The 19,115-nt window shown below is 35.2% G+C and overlaps 2 protein-coding genes across 4 annotated transcripts; one reads left to right on the top strand and one right to left on the bottom strand.

Moving 5' to 3' along the window:
• The first annotated feature begins 6 nt into the window (after positions 1–6).
• On the top strand, positions 7–3,415 carry LOC102584810 (uncharacterized). The gene is made up of 4 exons (XM_006343579.1): positions 7–785; positions 1,586–1,656; positions 2,131–2,650; positions 2,914–3,415. Exons 1-4 carry the CDS (start codon positions 669–671, stop codon positions 3,106–3,108), a joined length of 903 nt encoding a protein of 300 aa, XP_006343641.1. The 5' UTR covers positions 7–668; the 3' UTR covers positions 3,109–3,415.
• An 847-nt stretch (positions 3,416–4,262) lies between these two features.
• LOC102583696 (uncharacterized) lies at positions 4,263–18,058 on the bottom strand. 3 transcript variants are annotated; one of them, XM_006343576.2, is made up of 4 exons: positions 17,849–18,058; positions 11,684–11,795; positions 7,234–7,784; positions 4,263–5,394 (listed from the first exon to the last, which is right to left on the bottom strand). In XM_006343576.2, exons 1-4 carry the CDS (start codon positions 17,885–17,887, stop codon positions 4,447–4,449), a joined length of 1,650 nt encoding a protein of 549 aa, XP_006343638.2. In that variant the 5' UTR covers positions 17,888–18,058; the 3' UTR covers positions 4,263–4,446. The 3 variants fall into 3 exon arrangements, with proteins under 3 accessions (XP_006343638.2, XP_015162533.1, XP_006343637.1); XM_015307047.1 differs by having other exon boundaries at positions 7,234–7,790; positions 17,849–18,057; XM_006343575.2 differs by lacking the exon at positions 17,849–18,058 and having other exon boundaries at positions 7,234–7,790; positions 11,684–11,999.
• Positions 18,059–19,115: the final 1,057 nt, after the last annotated feature.

Genomic DNA, 19,115 nt, shown 5'->3' with positions numbered 1-19,115 from the left:
CCCCCCTCCCACAAAATCAAGAAGAGTACACACCATCAAACTCTCTCTAATGGCCCAGCTGGACCAAAAATTATGCCTAGTAAGAAAAACTCCAAAAAAAAGGAAAGAAATCAAGAATGGAAAAAGGAGAGATGTCTTCAAACTCATCTAACCTAAAGACACAATTTTTACCACAAATACCCTTTCTGCTACAAACCCCTCACCCCCCACCCCACCCTACCCCCTTTCTCTCCATCTTCATCACTGTTTAAAAGAACAACAAACAAGAAACACAATGTTTTTGTATACTATTACTGTTTTTTTTCCTTTTTCCTTGTTTACCGGTTTATGTGGGTTTGTCTTGGTCAGAGTTTTCACAGAGAACTTTCTCACCACAATACACTCTTTATCTCTTCTCCACTCCCTACCCCCCACCCCCTCAAACCCCCCAATTGTGTCTGTCTTTTCTATTCTTTCTCTATTACCCCTTCTTTTTTTCTTTCTTACCCTATTTGTGTTTGTATTATTGTTCTATCTTTTCCTTCCACACGCTTCTTTTCTCTTACTTTTCCCTCTTTTCTATCTTCTGCCGCCATACCCTTTTCTTGGTTTTGTCTATTTGCTTCAAAGATTGGTTCTTTTTGTGATTTAAGCATTTGTTTGTTTGATTTCTCTGTGATTTGATTGATATGTCTAAGAAGATGAAAAGGGTTGTTTTAGAATCATCACCTTATGTGGTGTTTGAGGAGAATAATGCTAGATTGAAGCATCAGACTCTATTGCAGGACTATCAAGTACTCTATAAGGTAAAAATGAAATAAAAATTGGGGTTGTTTTTGGCCTGTAGTTTTGAAGATCTATGCTTATTGTTGATAAATTTTTGTTGTTGTGTGATTTTGGGGATTTTGTGTAGAACAGTTCCCTGTTTTGTCTCTGGTGGATCTTCATGTAGTTAGATTTCTATTGGTGTTTTTATTGTTGAGGAACTGTTCTTGGTTTTGATTTGTTTTGTTTCCTGCCTTTTTCAGCTTGGATTTGTTTATTCAATAGTTGTTTTATGTTGGTTCTTGTGTTTTCCTTCGTTTTGTGTATGAATTGAAGGGCTTTTGTTTATGATATAGTGAGTATTAGTAATATGATATGGTTGAGAATACATTTTAGAACTATTGAATAAGTTGAGTTACACGATACTTGTGTTGGTGGGAGGTAGCTAGTACCCAATGGAATCAGTTGAGGTGTGCGTAAGTTGGCTCAGGCACCACGGTTGTTAAAAAATGATTGGGGCTTTTCCCGGATTTGTTTATTCACCAGTTGTCTTATGTTGATTCCTGTTTTTTCCTTAGTTTTGTTTATGAATTGAAGGACTTATGTTTAGAGTTGAGAACTTTGTCAGTTGCATGCCCAGTGAGAAACTTGAAGCCACTTGATGCTTGTTGCTATAATAATTGTGATTTAGTGAGTATTAGTGATGTGTTTTCTGGTTTTATCTTTTGAAAAAGTATCTTTCTTTTTAACTAATCTATGCATGTGAATCCATCATAATCATACTGTGGTTGTGCATATTCAGTTAATTTACGTGCAACTCATTTGTTACAATTATTTACAGGACACTAATGACACGAGGAACAAATTGGAGGACCTGAAAATGAGGAAACAAAGATTACTTGCTGAAGTTCAGTAAGTTTTTGTTGTCGACTTGTTGTTTTTCTCTTTCTGAATTTTGCTCAAGTCTATGGTATTTTCATTATGTAGTGTAGGCTCTAAAAAAAGATCGTCTGAGGTCAACTTAGTACTGGATGTTGAGGCTAATTCGTTTAGATAATTGGTTGTCGAATAGATACTATGTCGAGAGAATTTTTAACATTAGATTGATGATTTAACTATGATTCATATAGCTGTTAATGTGCATCTAATGATGCCAGAGGTGGAACTTTACCCATATTTTCGCACATAGCATCGATATACATGTTAAATTACTTCGATGTCAACCAATACTAAATTTTGTACCATGATTTTGAAAAATGCAATTGATTTAAAGGCAAGTATCAAAGGTTAAATTCTGGAAACTCCTCTTTCTGATGCAACTGGTTTTTGAAATGCTTGCAGAAATTTCTTTTATTCTTACTCTAAATGCATTCCGCATATTTGCAGTTTCTTGCGCCGAAGACACAAATACCTATTGCAGATGAAGTCATCAAGTCATCCTGAACAGCAAGAACGAGCAGCCCTGCTGAACTCAGAGTTTTACTGTATAAATGGGGTGAATGATCGATTTCCCAGCAAAAAGAAGGCGAAGCAACACAAACTGCCCCCTCTTCCTGGGCTGAAACAGAAAGCGAGGATTCAAGTTGCAAAGGAAGCTTCTTCGCAGAAGACACCTTCTGATATTCTTGTGAATCACAAGCAGGCATTACATATTGGGAAAGACGCTGTTCAGCGTAGTACAGTTTCAGGTTTGAAGCATAAATCAAGAGTGTATAGTGGTAAGGAAATGCTGCTCCGAAACGCAGCTCCAGCGTTTGATTTGAATCAGAATGACAGGTCATTCGCTGGGAATGGTTTTGTTTCGAGGAGTACCACACCTGTCTTTGATTTGAATCAGGAAACTGGTCATGTTGGGAAAGTTGTATTGCCTAGTCAAGCTCCAGTCATTGATTTGAATGAAATCTCGGTAAGTATCTCAACAAGAAATCCCAAGTTTGAACTTGTGTGTATAGACGCTATGACATTTCTATGGAAGTAAGAGTAGTAACTCATTGACGGTAAAATTGGATGCTTGAAATGAATGTGTTTTGAAATATAAAAATGCAACGTTCTTTTGGGACAGTTTATAAAGGAAAAGAGTATTGTATGAAATGGAACAGAGGGAGTATGTGTTATACATTTGACGAGTAATGCATTTTAACACTTTGCCTTCGGCATCTCATTTTGCAGATAGGGGAAGAGGAGCCCCAAGCAAATTTTGAACCATTGAACTTTGAGGAGCCAAAGAGAGGATTAATTCAAAACATAAATGATGATCAGCACAGAGACTTAAAGTTATCGATATGCAGGAATGTGGGAGAAGGAACTTCTCATGTTGAGAAGCGGAAAATATCGTGGCAAGATCCTGTTGCTTTGAGGGTTTGATCCATCTTTCAATTTTCAATAAATACCACTTAAAACTTTCGATCTAGGGCGAGTGCCATGGAAGTTGTAGCTTATCCAAAGAGGTCTCTACTGACCCTCGAGGATTTCTCGGTTATGAAAAAAAAGTTACCATTAGATGTCTTTTTCCCCCTCAATATGTAGGTATGCATTTTGCCTTTTTGTGTAAAGAAAACTCAGATATATCTAGTGATAATGATACACATGCTATTGATTGGCAATGTGAAAATATAGTCAGCATGATTGGTTCTCTACATTAAGTAGAACATATTCATCAGTAGTTCTTGAAGATTGCTATCTTTAGTATTTTGCCATGGCTTCTTTACTTTCAGTATTTCTTTTTCTCGAATTGCTTTGATATGTTTTTTCTCGAGTTACATGGATATATCGGAAATAATCTCTCTACTTCTCAAGGTAGGGGTATGGTTTGTGGACACGATATCCTCTTGAGATTTCACTTGTGGGAGTAAATTGGGTATGTCAGTGGTGGTGTAGTTTTGTTGAAGAAGTTTGTGTCATATCCAATGAGGATATATTTAGTCGATTCTAACTTGCTTGGAAGTGAGACGTTACCCTTGTATGAATTGCACTTATATTTACCATGAACTACTTCAAGCAGGCAAACTTCGTAGAAATTAACATTGAGATGTGATTTCAAATGAGAAAAATCTAGTCAGAATTGAGTGAAACATGCAAGGATGAGAAAAAAGATTGACTTGAAAATGCACTTCTCAATCATCTATGAGCGACCAATCAAGAAATGCAAAGATACGGGGAATGGTTAGTGATGAGGGCATAATAGGACAGAGTTTTTTCTCACTCTTTTGAATCACAGGGATTTTCTTTTCCTATTCAGAATGAATTTGAAATGGTATTGCGGTGAGGTGATTATACAAGACACATGAGAACATGGTCCCTTGATTGGAGGATGTGGGGCAAGTGTTTTTTCGGCTCTCTTAGAGTCGAGGTCATAATCTTCGTACCATCACAATGTAGGAATAAGATCAACTTACACACTACCCTCTCCGACTCTACCTGTGGACACGGGTTTGGGTTTGTTGTTGTATGTCAAGGCAAGGCCAATGCACCACACATCATGCACTAGGTCACATATAATGAAACAATTTTCCATAATCTTTTGTCCAACCAAACGTCATTTCATAAACTGAAAAATACCCAATTATTTGAACAGAGCTAGAGTACTAAAAGAGTACATACACATCACAATTGGTAGACAAGTTGTCACAGTTAACCTTACAATCCCTCCCCTAAACTCTACATCTTAACATAACACTATGATACTCCTGAAAATAACTGAACTCAGTTATCGCCAGTGGTGAACACTTCTTCCTGCTCGTCGGGGTTAATGCTATCAACACCTGCACCCACATCATCGATCACTTCAGTTTCTTTGACAACTTCTAATGCTTCATTAACAGTTGGAGTGCTCTCAACCTTAGCAGTTTCAGTTTCTTCAACCTCTTTTAATGCTTCAATAACAGTTGGAGTGCTCTCAATTTTAGCAGCTTCAGTTTCTTCGACCTCTTCTAATGCTTCATGAACAGTCTGAGTGCTCTCAACCTTAACAGCTTCAGTTTCTTCGACCTCTTCTAATGCTTCATTAACAGTTTGAGTGCTCTCAACCTTAGAAGCTGAAGCAGCAACGCTGCTGAGCACCAGGAGACGAGCCTTATGCTTCTTCCCTACCCTGTGTGCCTCCAATGACACCTCTGACAAAGCCCCTACTTTGCACGTTGCGCACCAAAATTTGTACTTCTTCTTCTTACTAGTCTTCTGCTTTTTTGGAGTTGCATTTGCACTTTTCTTCAAGTCATCAGCATTGTGATGCAGAGTTGGGGTGATGGTGTCCTCTGCACCTTCTTTCTCCAAAATTACCAAAGATGATCTTTCCCCTGATTTGTTATGAAGCAACAATTCAACTTTTGGTTTTACCATTTGCTCCATGTTAACATTGCCATCGGCTTCTGAAAAGTTGTTAATCTTAGGTTTCTTTGGGAAAAGACCGATACTGTAGTTCTTCCCGTTCCTCTGTTCTCGCAAAGCAGCTTCCTTGGACTTGTGTTTCTTTCCTTGGAGGTGATCATTCAGACCACGCTCACATGTCGCACTTACCTGGCAAAGTGCACAACTCCAGTCCTCTTTCCCATTTTTCTTGGGAACACTGGATGACGGAGGCTGGCTGGCAACCTCCACTGGTGGTGTTACAGCTTTTCGTTTTGCTCCAGAGACACTTGTAATAGGCTTAGCCTGCAACCAAAAGCTCAAGAGAAGTTCGTGAACAAACAATGCTTCAAAATTCAATCAGATTAGTGGTGAAAGGTACTGTAATCCTATACATAATTATTTTCATAAAAGCGAGATAAGTGATGAGAGCCACATTTTACACACATAATGGATGTCAGTATAGTTTAAATGGTTGGAACGTCTGCATTTTTTAATTATTTGTACCAAGCCAGCGTCAGGCATAACACGAAGCTTACATCAAATCACCAGAAAACTCTACCTACACCTAATATGTGCACTGCTTTATAAAGAGATACAATAAGAGAGACCTCAAATCACGCTAAGCCCATATGAAGAGGATGGTTATTTACCTATGTCTCCTTGTCAATCTCTCTCCTCGGGTCCATTTAATACACGGATTCCCCTTCTTCTACAAAGGTCACCGGCTTGTCAATTAATTTAAAGTATTGGTCTCTCAATACTTTATTTGCCTATGGGCTCTCAAAGATAAACTGAACAGCTAAGTCATATACTTACCTTACAACAACAGCAACAACAACGTACCCAATGTACGCATACCTTTACCCCTACCTTTGTGGGGTAGAGAGGATGTTTCCAGTAGACTGTTGGCTCAACCATAAAGAGTCATTAATTGCACAATCTCCTAGAGTGTAGCTTCGTCCATAACCTATTTGTTAGATCTTGAATGAGCCATCTCATGACAATAAATAGTAACTTAGTTACTAAAGTTTTTTTTTTTAGGAGTTGGTTACAAAAAAGATTAAATGTGCAATCTCATCCATTTTCTCCCTGAACACATTCTTCTACTCACCTCTGAATTGATAGGATGATTTGGGCATATTTAGTAGAATTATAACTGTTAAGACTAACTTCAAGCGAAGCAAAAAGTCTCAATTTGGACACACTCACCTCAAGATAGGAAGTAAAACTGGTGGAGAAGTCATACTTCAAAATTACAATTTAATAATTCAAATTGTAATCCAAAACTGCAACTTAGAAGAGATGTGCACAACACTTGTTTCAACCATTTGTTATCATTTATTAGCATTCGACAAAGAAATAGCAATTATAAGCAAAAAGGTCTCATCTTGTGGTTCATTCCTCAGCTGTGATCATTTCAGCCAAAAACAAACAACCCAACTAATTAGGCACAGAAAACAGGATCAATCTACAGCTCATATGATCACACTACAATATCTAACTCGCTTCTCCTACTTTAGTAACCTTGATAGTTATCAAAAGGCCCTGGCCTTCCACATTGACACAAAAAATAAAAGAAACATTTGTACACACTAATTACAGATATAAGCAAGGGCATGTATTGTGCAATCTTTTTACCACAATCAGGTGAAATAGAGTCGATCTACTTCCTTATTCTTCTTGCTAGATGAGATTGACACGTTTGAGAGCTACCAAGGGTCCAGTTAAAACTCTACCGTTCAATAAAGGACAAGCATGGAAGAAAAAGGGGGAAATAAGGACACGTGCACACACGGAAATACAAAAGGACAATTGAGAGAAAGGACGTAAGAGATTGCATTGTAAGTATATGAATGCAGTCCTAAAATTAGCTGCAATCGGTAGGATATGCATTGGAGGGGAGACCCTAGTGTTAGATACAAACCAGTACAAAGCATAAAGATGGATATATGCATTGACTGGTTATAGCAATTATTTTTTAATTGAATCCAGAAAAAGCAATGCTATCAAACTAATCACTTCACCCAAGAGAGAGAAGAAACAAAAAATAAGAAAAACTTTACCAGAAATAGCAAGTATGATCTCTAGTTCAGGATAGCAAAATGGAATAGACATATGCAGGATGAACAAAAACATACTGACCAGCAAGATGATCTTGTCTTTTTCTTTTCTAGGCTCCAAAGGGGACTGCAATTCAGAAATCATTGGCACTGAACTATGGGATACAGGCTTCAAAGCAGAATTTTTTGGTTCCACACTCCGCTGCTGAAAAGGAATCTCTGGAATCCGCTCCTCAAATGGTACTATTTCAAGTCTCCCAATCTCATTTCTTGCACCCAATCTAGAGACTGATATCCCCCTTCCCATCCTGTCCTCAAGTGACCTTGCAATTCTTTCCTCTACAGACCTTACAACAGTCTGTTGCTTCGAGAATGGAAGCGTGGGAGAGAAACTCATTGCAGGTGAAGAAAAAGGAGACAATCCCTCTCCACTCTGCTGTGCTAGTTGTCTTTCCATCATGAGCTCTCGTCTAACTTCCAACTCCAACATGCGTCTTCGAGCTATCTCTTCAGCTATAATCTCCTCTTTAATTTTCTCCTTCTCAATCTCTCTCCAAATTGCCTCACGCATATTGGCAGGTTGGTTTTGGATATGATCAAGTTTATTTTCAAATTGAGGCGCCATGTAGCCAGCTGAAACTTGTGATAAACAACGCAAAGAGCAACAACTTAGTCTCAAAATACAATATAAATTGAACAATGCAGGCACCATGAAGTCAATAGAACTCAGGAGCAACAAAAAAGCCAAACTTTGAAATTCATCTCTTCCAAGTAACTACATTTCATCCCCTTCAGTTCTGTGCTTGGTTAACACAGGCATAGACAAATCCAGGAGATTCAACGAATCAAAAGTCAATCTTTCTCTTAAATGAACACCATCAAGGATAAGACAAATACTTACGTGAATCATACTAGTTAGAAATAAGTAAAAAACACGATCACAGAAGGAAAAAAAGGCAGCTGCTTTCGGAAACACTTTCTAAATAGAGTGATCCCTATCTTTTGGGATAGGAAATAATACTCTTCTTAGGATATAACAATCATTTTACCAGTTATCTAAAAGCAGCTGCTTAAACAATGGAACAAGTTACAAACATTTTTTAAAAAAAAAGTAATCTTGAAAGGTTTTATTGTTTCAAAAAGTCGCAACCTTACAATTTAGGATTTTCCGAATCTTGCACATTTACCAACTTTCCTGAAATAATAAGGATCACCCTCTTTACTCAATCACTATTGACACTTCAATATAACAAACCACAGAACAACATTAATACTACTCTCCGCCTCCTCAATTAACGACATTTTCATCGAGATTAACCAAAATGTCTCCAACTGTACCTTGCAGAGGCTAACACACAACACAAACAAAACCCCAAATCCCTTCTATCACTACAGAGTTGTTCATCGAACAGAGAAACAAAAAGAGTAAAAATCCTAGCCCCGCTTTACCAACTCTCACCCTCTTTACTCAATAACTATTGCCACTTCAATACAACAAACCACACAAAAATAGTACCACTACTCTCCACCTCCTCAATTAACTACATTCTCATAGAGATTAACCACAACGTCTCCCGAAAGTACTCCACGTAAGCTAACACAACACAAATAAAACCCAAAACCCTTTTATCGCTATAGAAAAATTAATGCTAATACTACTCTCCGCCTCCTAAATTAACAACATTCTCATCGAGATTAACCAAAATGTCTCCAAATGTACTTCGCAGAGGCTAACACAGAACACAAACAAAACCCCAAATCCCTTCTATCACTACAGAGTTGTTCATCGAACAGAGAAACAAAAAGAGTAAAAATCCTAGCCCCGCTTTACCAACTCTCACCCTCTTTACTCAATAACTATTGCCACTTCAATACAACAAACCACACAAAAATAGTACCACTACTCTCCACCTCCTCAATTAACTACATTCTCATCAAGATTAACCACAATGTCTCCCGAAAGTACTCCACGTAAGCTAACACAACACAAATAAAACCCAAAACCCTTTTATCGCTATAGAAAAATTAATGCTAATACTACTCTCCGCCTCCTCAATTAACAACATTCTCATCGAGATTAACCAAAATGTCTCCAAATGTACTTCGCAGAGGCTAACACAGAACACAAACAAAACCCAAAATCCCTTCTATCTCTATAGGATTGTCCCATTGAGCAGAAAAATTAATGCTAATACTACTCTCCGCCTCCTCAATTAACTACATTCTCATAGAGATTAACCACAACGTCTCCCGAAAGTACTCCACCTAAGCTAACATAAAACACAATTAAAAAACAAAACGCATTCTATAGCTATAGAATTGTCCATTGAACAGAAATAATGGTAACACTACTCTCCACCTCCTCAATTAACTACATTCTCATCAAGACTAACCACTATTCCTCCCGAAAGTACTCGGCATAAGCTAACACAAAACACAAATAAAACCCAAAATCCTTCCATCAACACAGCATTGTCCATTGAACAGAAAAATAATGCTAAAACCATTCTCCACCTCCTCAATTAACGACATTCTCACCCAGATTAACCACAACGTCTCCCGAGTGAACTCCACATAGGCTAACACAAAACACAAACGAAAGCCAAAAATCCCTTCCATCAATACAGAATTGTCCATTGAACAGAAAAATAAGGCTAACACTACTCTTTACCTCCACAATTAACTACACTCTCATCGAGATTAGCAACATCTCGCAAATGTACTTCACACAAGCTAACACAAACAAAACCCAAAAATCCCTTCAATCAATACAGAATTGTCCATTGAACAGAAAAAAAATGCTGACACTACTCTCCGCCTCCTCAATTAACTACATTCTCATCAAGATTAACGACAACATCTCCCGAATAAACTCCACAAAAGCTAACACAAACAAAACCCAAAAATCCATTCCATCAATACAGAATTGTCCATTGAACAGAATGCTAACACTACTCGCCGCCTCCTCAATTAACTACATTCTCATCAAGATTAACCATAACATCTCCCAAATGTACTCCACATAAACTAAACACATATAAAATCCCTTCTAGCACTACAAAATTGCCCATTGAACAGAAAAATAATGCTAACACTACTCCACCTCCTAATCAACTATATTCTCACTCAGATTAACCACAAATATTTCCTAATATACTTCTCATACTTAAAGATTACAGAAGGAAAAAAAAAGGCAGCTGCTTTCAGAAACACTTTCTGAATAGTATGATTCCCATCTTCTGGGGATAGGAAATAATGCCTTTCTTTGGATACAAAAAGTATTTTACCAGTTATCAAAAAGCAGCTGCTTTGACAATTGAACAACGTTAAAAACATTTAAAAAATTTATCTTGAATGGTCTTATTGTTTCAAAAAATCGTAACCTTTCAAACCAGATACTTCTTTCTACTTATTAGCCGTCCAAAATCAAATTGCCACAATTTTTATTTTTTTTATGAAATACTTAGAAGATCTATTCCTTCTATTGCACTTCCAATGGAGGATTTTCCGAATCTTGCACATTTACCAACTTTCCTGAAAAGAAAAAGGATCACCCACTTAAACTCAATCACTATTGACACTTCAATATAACAAACCACACAACAACATTAACACTACTCTCCACCTCCTCAATTAACTACATTCTTAGTTAACTATATTATCATCAACTTTAACCAAAATGTCTCCACATATACTTCATAGAGGCTAACACAGACCACAAAAAAACCCAAAATCCCTTCTATCGCTATAAGATTGTCCTATTGAACAGAAAAATTAACGTTAATAGTACTCTCCGCCTCCTCAATTAACTACATTCTCATAGAGATTAACCACAATGTCTCCCAAAGTACTCCATATAAGCTAACACACAACACAAATAAAACCCAAAAATCTCTTCCATCAATACAGAATTGTCCATTGAACAGAAATTTAATACTAACACTACTCTCCGCCTCCACAATTAACGACATTCTCATCGACATAAACAACATCTCCCGAATGTACTCCACATAAGCTAACACAAACAAAACCCAAAAATCCCTTCCATCAATACAAAATTATCCATTAAACAGAAAAATTACCGTAACACTACTCTACGCCTCCTCAATTAACTACATCCTCATCGAGATTAACCACATCGTCTCCTGAATGTATTCCACATAAGCTAAACACAAAATCCCTTCCATCTCTATAGGATTGTCCCATTGCGCAGAAAAATTAATGCTAACAGTACTCTCCACCTCGTCAATCAAATACATTCTCATCCAGATTAACCACAAATGTTTCTGAATATACTTCACATAAACACACACAAAACCCAAATTCCGGATTGTCAGATTGAACACAAAAAGAATGGTAAAACTACTCTCCACCACCTCAATCAGCTACATTCTCACCCAGATTAACCACAAACCTTTCCGATATACTTCACATAGACAAACCCAAAACCCAAAATCCTTTCTTTCGTACAAATCATTCATCCACAGAAAAAAAATATTAAAAAAGCGAAAATTCAGAGAAAAGGAAGAAACCTCGAATGGCTTGTTGAGAGAAGTAAGTGAGCGACGGAAGCTGTGTATAACTCATCGGAGGCTGAGGATGCTGTGCATAGCTCGTCATCGTCTGAGGCCGCGCCGGCGCCGGATGATCGCCGACCGATTCATACTTGTAATCCATCAAAATTCACTCAAAAATTTTGAAATTTTTCTTGAAATTCACAATGCCAAAACAGCAAATCGTTACATATATAGAGAGATTGAGAGCAAAAAAGGTAGGGTTTTTTTCTGGGAGTGATGAACAGTGATTTTGGGATTTGTGTTGAAAAAATGAGACCTTTTTCTGACTCAAGTACAACACATTATAAAGCAGTCAGGTGAGTAGAATGTGAGAATTAACGGGTCGTTTGGTACGGTGTATTAGAAAAAATAGTTCATGTTTTGTATTGGGATAAGACATAAGTACCGTCAAAATCAAAATTTCAGAGATGCATCTTAACTAAATTAAGATCTTATTAAAAAAGAATCTATAATTTTTTTGTAATTTGTACACACTTTTGACTTATGTGGCATCCAAACATCTCTCACGTGCCTTAACTACGTGGAGTCATGCAGTGTGCCACATAAGCCAAAAGGGGTATTTAAAATCTTAGTTTAGTTAAGGTGTGTCTATGAGATTTCGATTACTTGTGTCTTATCCATTTTATATTAATATTTAAACCACATTTAAGATTATGTAAGAAACAATACACCAAATACTTGATAAAAAATAGTCTCTGCATTACCAATTTCTACATTACTAATTATTGTGCTATTAATCTTTGTAACAAACGACCCCTTAATGTGATGTGAATAATTTACTTTCAAGTAAATATCATTAGTAATTGTTTCTTCTTCTTTTTTGTCGATAAATAACTTTGTTGTCTTTATTTCGTATTCTGTTTTAAATGTTTATACGATACAATGCATCATTTACCATCTAATTTTTTTTTAAAAAAATGTGTTTGAATAAAAAAGATACAAATTTATTAATGAATCTTTTATCGATAAAATATTGTTGACAATGTGTTGAATTGACAGGCGTTGATCTAGTCGGCATTGAAGGTCCAATTGTATTATAGGAATTCGAAAAAAAAGAGTTCAGAAACTCTACGTGACAGGAAAATAGAGAATTTTGTTAGATTATGAGCTTGCACATTTTATATTCGAAGAATATATAAAATATTAATATCTTTAAAAGAAGATATCTATATTCATATATCCTCGTAAATGATATTTATTTCTCAAATATCAGTATCTTCTTTTGTAATATTTGTACCACATTCTTTGCATCTAATAATACATGAATTGTTAGCGATTCAGTGATTTACAAATTGAATAGGAGTGTTAGAATAACCATAGTCGTCATTTCGATGCTTGCATTTTTCTTGTCCATTTATAAATCTATATATGTAAAAACAATAATTCTATCTTATGCCATATTATTTCCATCATGAATGTTGTTAGGTATATATATGTCAAGACATGTAATTTGCAAGACATTGTCATTAAACATCATTAGTTTAAGAGAGCTGGAGTATTGATATGTATATCGAAATTAATTATTTTATCATATTTGTGAATTTTTTTTTATATCTAATTTCGATCTGTTAATAGGAGTCGATTTTCACGCTAACAGAGCTTTGAGACAACTAAAAAAAATACATTTTTAAATACATTTTATACCCTTCCCTAGGAGCTCTCACTTTTTTCGTCTCTTGGTGACACGAACTTACGATCTTAAAATCGAAAGTATTCGATGTTTACCATCCGAACAACTCCCTCTTGTCTAACAGGTAAGACATTAAGAATGTATTTTCTGATAAAATAATTTTATTTTCATGAACCACAAAATTTCTAAAAAGATTTTGAAAACAAATGACAATTGGCTTGAGGCCAATAAATACTAGCATCAATAAAATTAACAAAATCATTCGCTAAATGATAATCAGATCCCTCATACTTATCTGAATTAGTATAGTGTCAAATAATTTTATCAGAAGTTTCAATAATAGAAATTGAGATGGACAAGATTAAATTAATACCATTAAAATAAATTATTTATGAAGTTCTTAAATATTCCATATATGATTGTGTTGATCTATTTGTAATAATATGCAGTAGCTCGTATCTTAAATTTAATCTACTACATATTGTGACTATCAATTTTGAGATATTTGAGGTAAAATAGTCAAGTTGGATAATTTTGCTAGTTTTCACAAATTTTGATGGTATAAACCTTATTTAAAAAGAGTACATTCAAATTCTAATATTGTTTGCAAAAAGTATGGTTAAACACAATTTCAATTTTAATTTATTTATTTTTAAAAATAAAGTGTCTTTTTGTGTTTTCATGCACCCACTAAGTTATTTTAACCCTCCAAAAAAGGGAAATGCTTTTGAGTATTGATAGCAAAGCTCTTCTTGATTGAAGGATAAGGATGAAGCTTTAGAAGCTCTAAAGAAATTCATGACAAAATCTTAAATGTCAAATACAACGGACTTCAACTGCAGATCCAACAAAGTAGTTTGATTCAGTTTTTTAAGCGTTAGATTTTTTCTCATAAATTTATATGCTTTTACTTGAATATTGTCGATCTGAAGTTGTCATTTTGATTTGTTGTCTCAAGTAAAGACGTTAGATTGATTCTCATAAATCTATATGTTGTTGCTTCGATCAAGACTTTAAAACATTGCGTTCCTTAAAATTCTTTAGATTGTTCCTTCGAATTTTTAATATTTTTACATCTGTTTTCAGGTTTTTTTTTTCTATTTTTACTTTCTCACTTTTAAATAATCAATTCTAAATTTGAGATCTCCCTAACCTCATTATTATACCTATCATAAATATTTTTTTCTATTACTGGAGAGAAATTATAAGTCGTCAAATTCTCTGAGAAATTGAACTAGAAATAAGAAATTAATAGATTAGCTGATTGTGGTAGATTAATAAAATGTTAATTACCAAAACAGACATTATTAATTTTTAATTTAAAAATATTCTTAAATAAATTATATTTATAAAATCTATCCTTATTGGTGTCAATGGGGATCATGAGTTTCTTCATAGATGTTCACACTCAACAGTACTCTTTTCTATCTTTACATTTTTTCTTAAAAAGAAAAAGGGTTTTATAATTTGAATTTTATGTGATCTTTTTAGAGGTTTTGAAGTCTTAATATGACATTGTATCCTTTGTTTTATGAAACACATGAATTAACAATTAAGAAATACAAAATTTTATAATTTGATTTGCTTCATGTGTTTAAGTTATTGAAATGAAATAACTCACACTGATGAAGCTATCGAAGATCATGGATATAAAGAAAATGATGTCCTGATCGAGATACAAGTGAAAAGTATGAATTTTCAAACATATTATTTGTGCATTATCAATCTTATTGCTAATGCGCAACTTGTGTGTTTGACTATTCATAGTTTTCACTTATATCGCGATCCTCATGTCAATGTCTTCATGTCCATAGTCGATCAAATTGTAAGATATTGTGTTTTTTAAAATTTAAAATTTATGTGTTTGATATGTGGATCGTCTGATTTTGAGATCCGTCTGAGTAAGTAACAATTTACTACTCCATTCTGTTCATTTATACTTGTCACTGTTTGACTTGGCACACTCATTAAGAAAATAATTGAGTAAATTACATAACGAGTTTACAACGATGAAGTGAGCTAATGAAGAACACTTAGAGCTGGGGGTTGTCCAGTTTTACATATTTCACTTGATAAATAAAGAAAAAATTACGCGATAGAGCAAACTAAGTCCTATTTACCTGAAACAGCGATAGTTTTACATATTTCACTTGATAAATAAAGAAAAAATTACACGATAGAGCAAACTAAGTCCTTCTATTTACCTGAAACAGTGATAGTTTTACAATATTACGATATGTAGGAATCACAAGAACCTGGAGAACGAAATTGAAAATTTGAAGAACAAGAGGTTCTTTTGTCTACTTATCTTCTTATCGCTCTTCGATCAGTCACAGAAGCTTCGTTGATGAAAAGGAATCCCTCAAATTCGCTCCTCAAATGGCGCTATGTCAAGTCTTGCAATCTAATTTCGTGCACCCAATCTACTAGAGACTAATATCCCCTTCCCATCTGTGACGATGCAATTCTTTCCTCTAAGGATGTTACGTCACTCTGTTGCTTCAAGAACGGAAGTGTGGGAGAAGAAAAGGAAGATGATCCTTCTCCACTCTGCTTTGCTAGTTGTATTTCCATCATGAGCTCTCTTCTTACGTCAAACTCCACCATGCGTCTACGAGCAATCTCTTCTGCAATAATCTTCTCTCTAATACGCTCCTTCTCAATCTCTCTCATAATTGCCTCACGCATATTGGCAGGTTTGTTTTCAAAATGAGGCGGATCTACATAGCCAGCTGAAAGTTGTGATAAACATAATAAAGAGCAACAATGAGATTAACCACAATAGTTTCCAAATGTACTTAACAGAGGCCAACACGGAACACAAACAAAACCCCCAAAATTCTTTCGATCACTACAGAATTGTTCATCAAACAGAGAAATAAAAAGAGCAAGAATCCTAGCTCTGCCTCGGAATTCTCTCATTGCATTTTCAACATTAGATTTCCTGAATCCCACACATTTAGTGATTTTCCTGAAAAATCACCCTCTTTACTCAATAACAATTGCCACTTCAATATAACAAAGCACACGACAACACTAACACTACTCTCCACCTCCTCAATTAACTACATTCTCATTGAGATTAACCCCAACGTCTCCTAATGCACTTCACAGAGGCCAACTCAAAACACAAATAAAACCGAAAATCCCTTCTATCGCTACAGAATTGTCAATTGAACAGAAAAATAATGCTAACATACACTATTCTCCATCCACTCAATAAACTACATTATTTCCAAAAAGCTAGTTTCTAACAACATTGGCCTACCTAGATGGATTTTTGTTCTACGGTTAGTTGCTCTAGGAAGGCTCAACACAAGGAACAGGCTGTTTAAATGGGGGTGACTACAAATCAGATGTGTTCACTTTGTGAGGTGGAGAATGATACCATACATCGTCTGTTTTTCGCATGTAATGTGCCTTACCAGGTGTGGCAGAAGTTGTTGTTATGGAGTGATATCAGGAGAACATCCGTGAAATGAGCTGAACAACATGCTAAAGAAAGAGGTCCAAATGCTGAAATGTATAGAATGATGCTAGCTGCTACTGTCTTTTTTCACGATATTTCAGAACAAGAAGCAGACTACGACTAGATTGATAAAGCAAGTGATCAAAGCAAGGAGAGTTTCCAAAAGCTCAATACTTGGCTTGAAGAACACAGTTTCTATCCTGCAGCTTGATACAACTTTGTTAAGAAATATCGGTCAAAAGACACACGTAAAGTATCATTTTTTTGTGAGATTTACACCCCAACCATCAATAGTTTCCTCTTCCTACTTAAACTATCACCATCTATGTATTAAAAACACACCTCAACTACTCTCCGCCTCCACAATTAACTACATTCTCATCGACATAAACAACATCTCCCGACTGTACTCCACAAACAAAGCCCAAAAATCCCTTCCATTAATACAAAATTGTCCATTGAACAGAAAAACTACTCTACGCCTCCTCAATTAACTACATCCTCATCGAGATTAACCACATCGTCTCCTGAATGTACTCCACATAAGCTAAACACAAAATCCCTTCTATCTCTATAGGATTGCCCCATTGAGCAGAAAAATTAATGCTAATAGTACTCTCCACCTCGTCAATCAAATACATTCTCATCCAGATTAACCACAAATGTTTCTGAATATACTTCACACAAACTAATACAAAACACAAATTCTGGATTGTCGGATTAAACACAAAAAGAATGGTAAAACTACTCTCCACCACCTCAATCAGTTACATTCTCACGCAGATTAACCACAAACCTTTCCGATATACTTCACATAGACAAACCCAAAACCCAAAATCCTTTCTTTCGTACAAATCATTCATCCACAGAAAAAATATATATAAAAAAGCGAAAATTCAGAGAAAAGGAAGAAACCTCGAATAGCTTGTTGAGAGAAGTAAGTGAGAGACGGAAGTTGTGTATAACTCATCGGAGGCTGAGGATGCTGTGCATAGCTCGTCATCGTCTGAGGTCGCGCCGGCGCCGGATGATCGCCGACCGATTCATACTTGTAATCCATCAAAATTCACTCAAAAATTTTGAAATTTTTCTTGAAATTCACAATGCCAAAACAGCAAATCGTTACATATATAGAGAGATTGAGAGCAAAAAAGGTAGGGTTTTTTTCTGGGCGTGATGAACAAACAGTGATTTTGGGAATTTGTGTTGAAAAAATGAGACCTTTGTCTGACTAAAGTACAACACAATATAAAGCAGTCAGGTGAGTAGGATGTGAGAAAGATGGCACTTAACGGGTCGTTTGGTAGGATGTATTAGAAAAGGAAAGTGCTAAATGACCAGATAATTTAGCCAGAATTTGTCAAAAAATTAAAAAAATTATAATATTTTTTTAATTTTAAAATAAACTGATTTTTTCTCCATTTTTTAGTTAAAAGATATTAAAGTTAAAAGGGTAAAAATATTTTAAAAAGTAAAATAACATAGATAAAATATCATTCTGACCAAATTTTCTAGTCAAAAAGATTTTTCCATTAGAAAAAATAGTTCATACTTTGCATTGGGTTAAGACATAAGTACCGTCAAAATCGAAATTCTAGAGATACATTTAACTAAATTAAGGTCGTATTACGCCCGAATCCATTTTCTTTTGTAATTTTGTACACCTTTTTGACTTACGTGACAGTCAAACATCTCTCACATGTTTAAACTACGTGAAGTCACGCAGTGATACATAAACCAAAAGGTGTATAAAATTACAAAAAAATGAGTTATAAAGTGTTAGTTTAGTTAAGATGTGTCTTTGAGATTTCAATCATAATCTAAGGGAGTACTTGTGTCTTATCTCTATTATATTACTCCCTCCGTTTCACAAAGAGTGGCCTAGTTTAACTTGGCACGGAAGTTTAAGAAAATAAAGAAGACTTTTGAATCTTGTGGCCCTAAATTAAAGTTATGTCAAATGTACAAAATTTCCCTTTAATCTTGTGGTTTTAAACATGCCACGTGGAAAGTTAAAAGTAAAATGTTACCAAAAAAGGAAAGGGGCCATTCTTTTTGAAGTTGACTAAAAAAGAAAGGAGATCATTCTTTTTGAAACGGAGGGAGTACTATACAAACCACATATAAGATTAGGTAAGAAGCAATGCACCAAATACTTGATAAATAAATAATCTGCATTACCAATTTCTACATTACTAATCTCTGTGCTATTAATCTTTGTCACAAACGACTCCTTAATGTGATGTGAATAATTTATTTTCAAGTAAATATCATTAGTAATTGTTTTT

This window comes from Solanum tuberosum, unplaced genomic scaffold (assembly GCF_000226075.1).
Source record: "Solanum tuberosum cultivar DM 1-3 516 R44 unplaced genomic scaffold, SolTub_3.0 scf00047, whole genome shotgun sequence".
Taxonomy (NCBI): domain Eukaryota; kingdom Viridiplantae; phylum Streptophyta; class Magnoliopsida; order Solanales; family Solanaceae; genus Solanum; species Solanum tuberosum.
The sequence above is the reverse complement of the archived record's forward strand: the minus strand, read 5'-3'. Positions and strand labels throughout refer to the sequence as shown.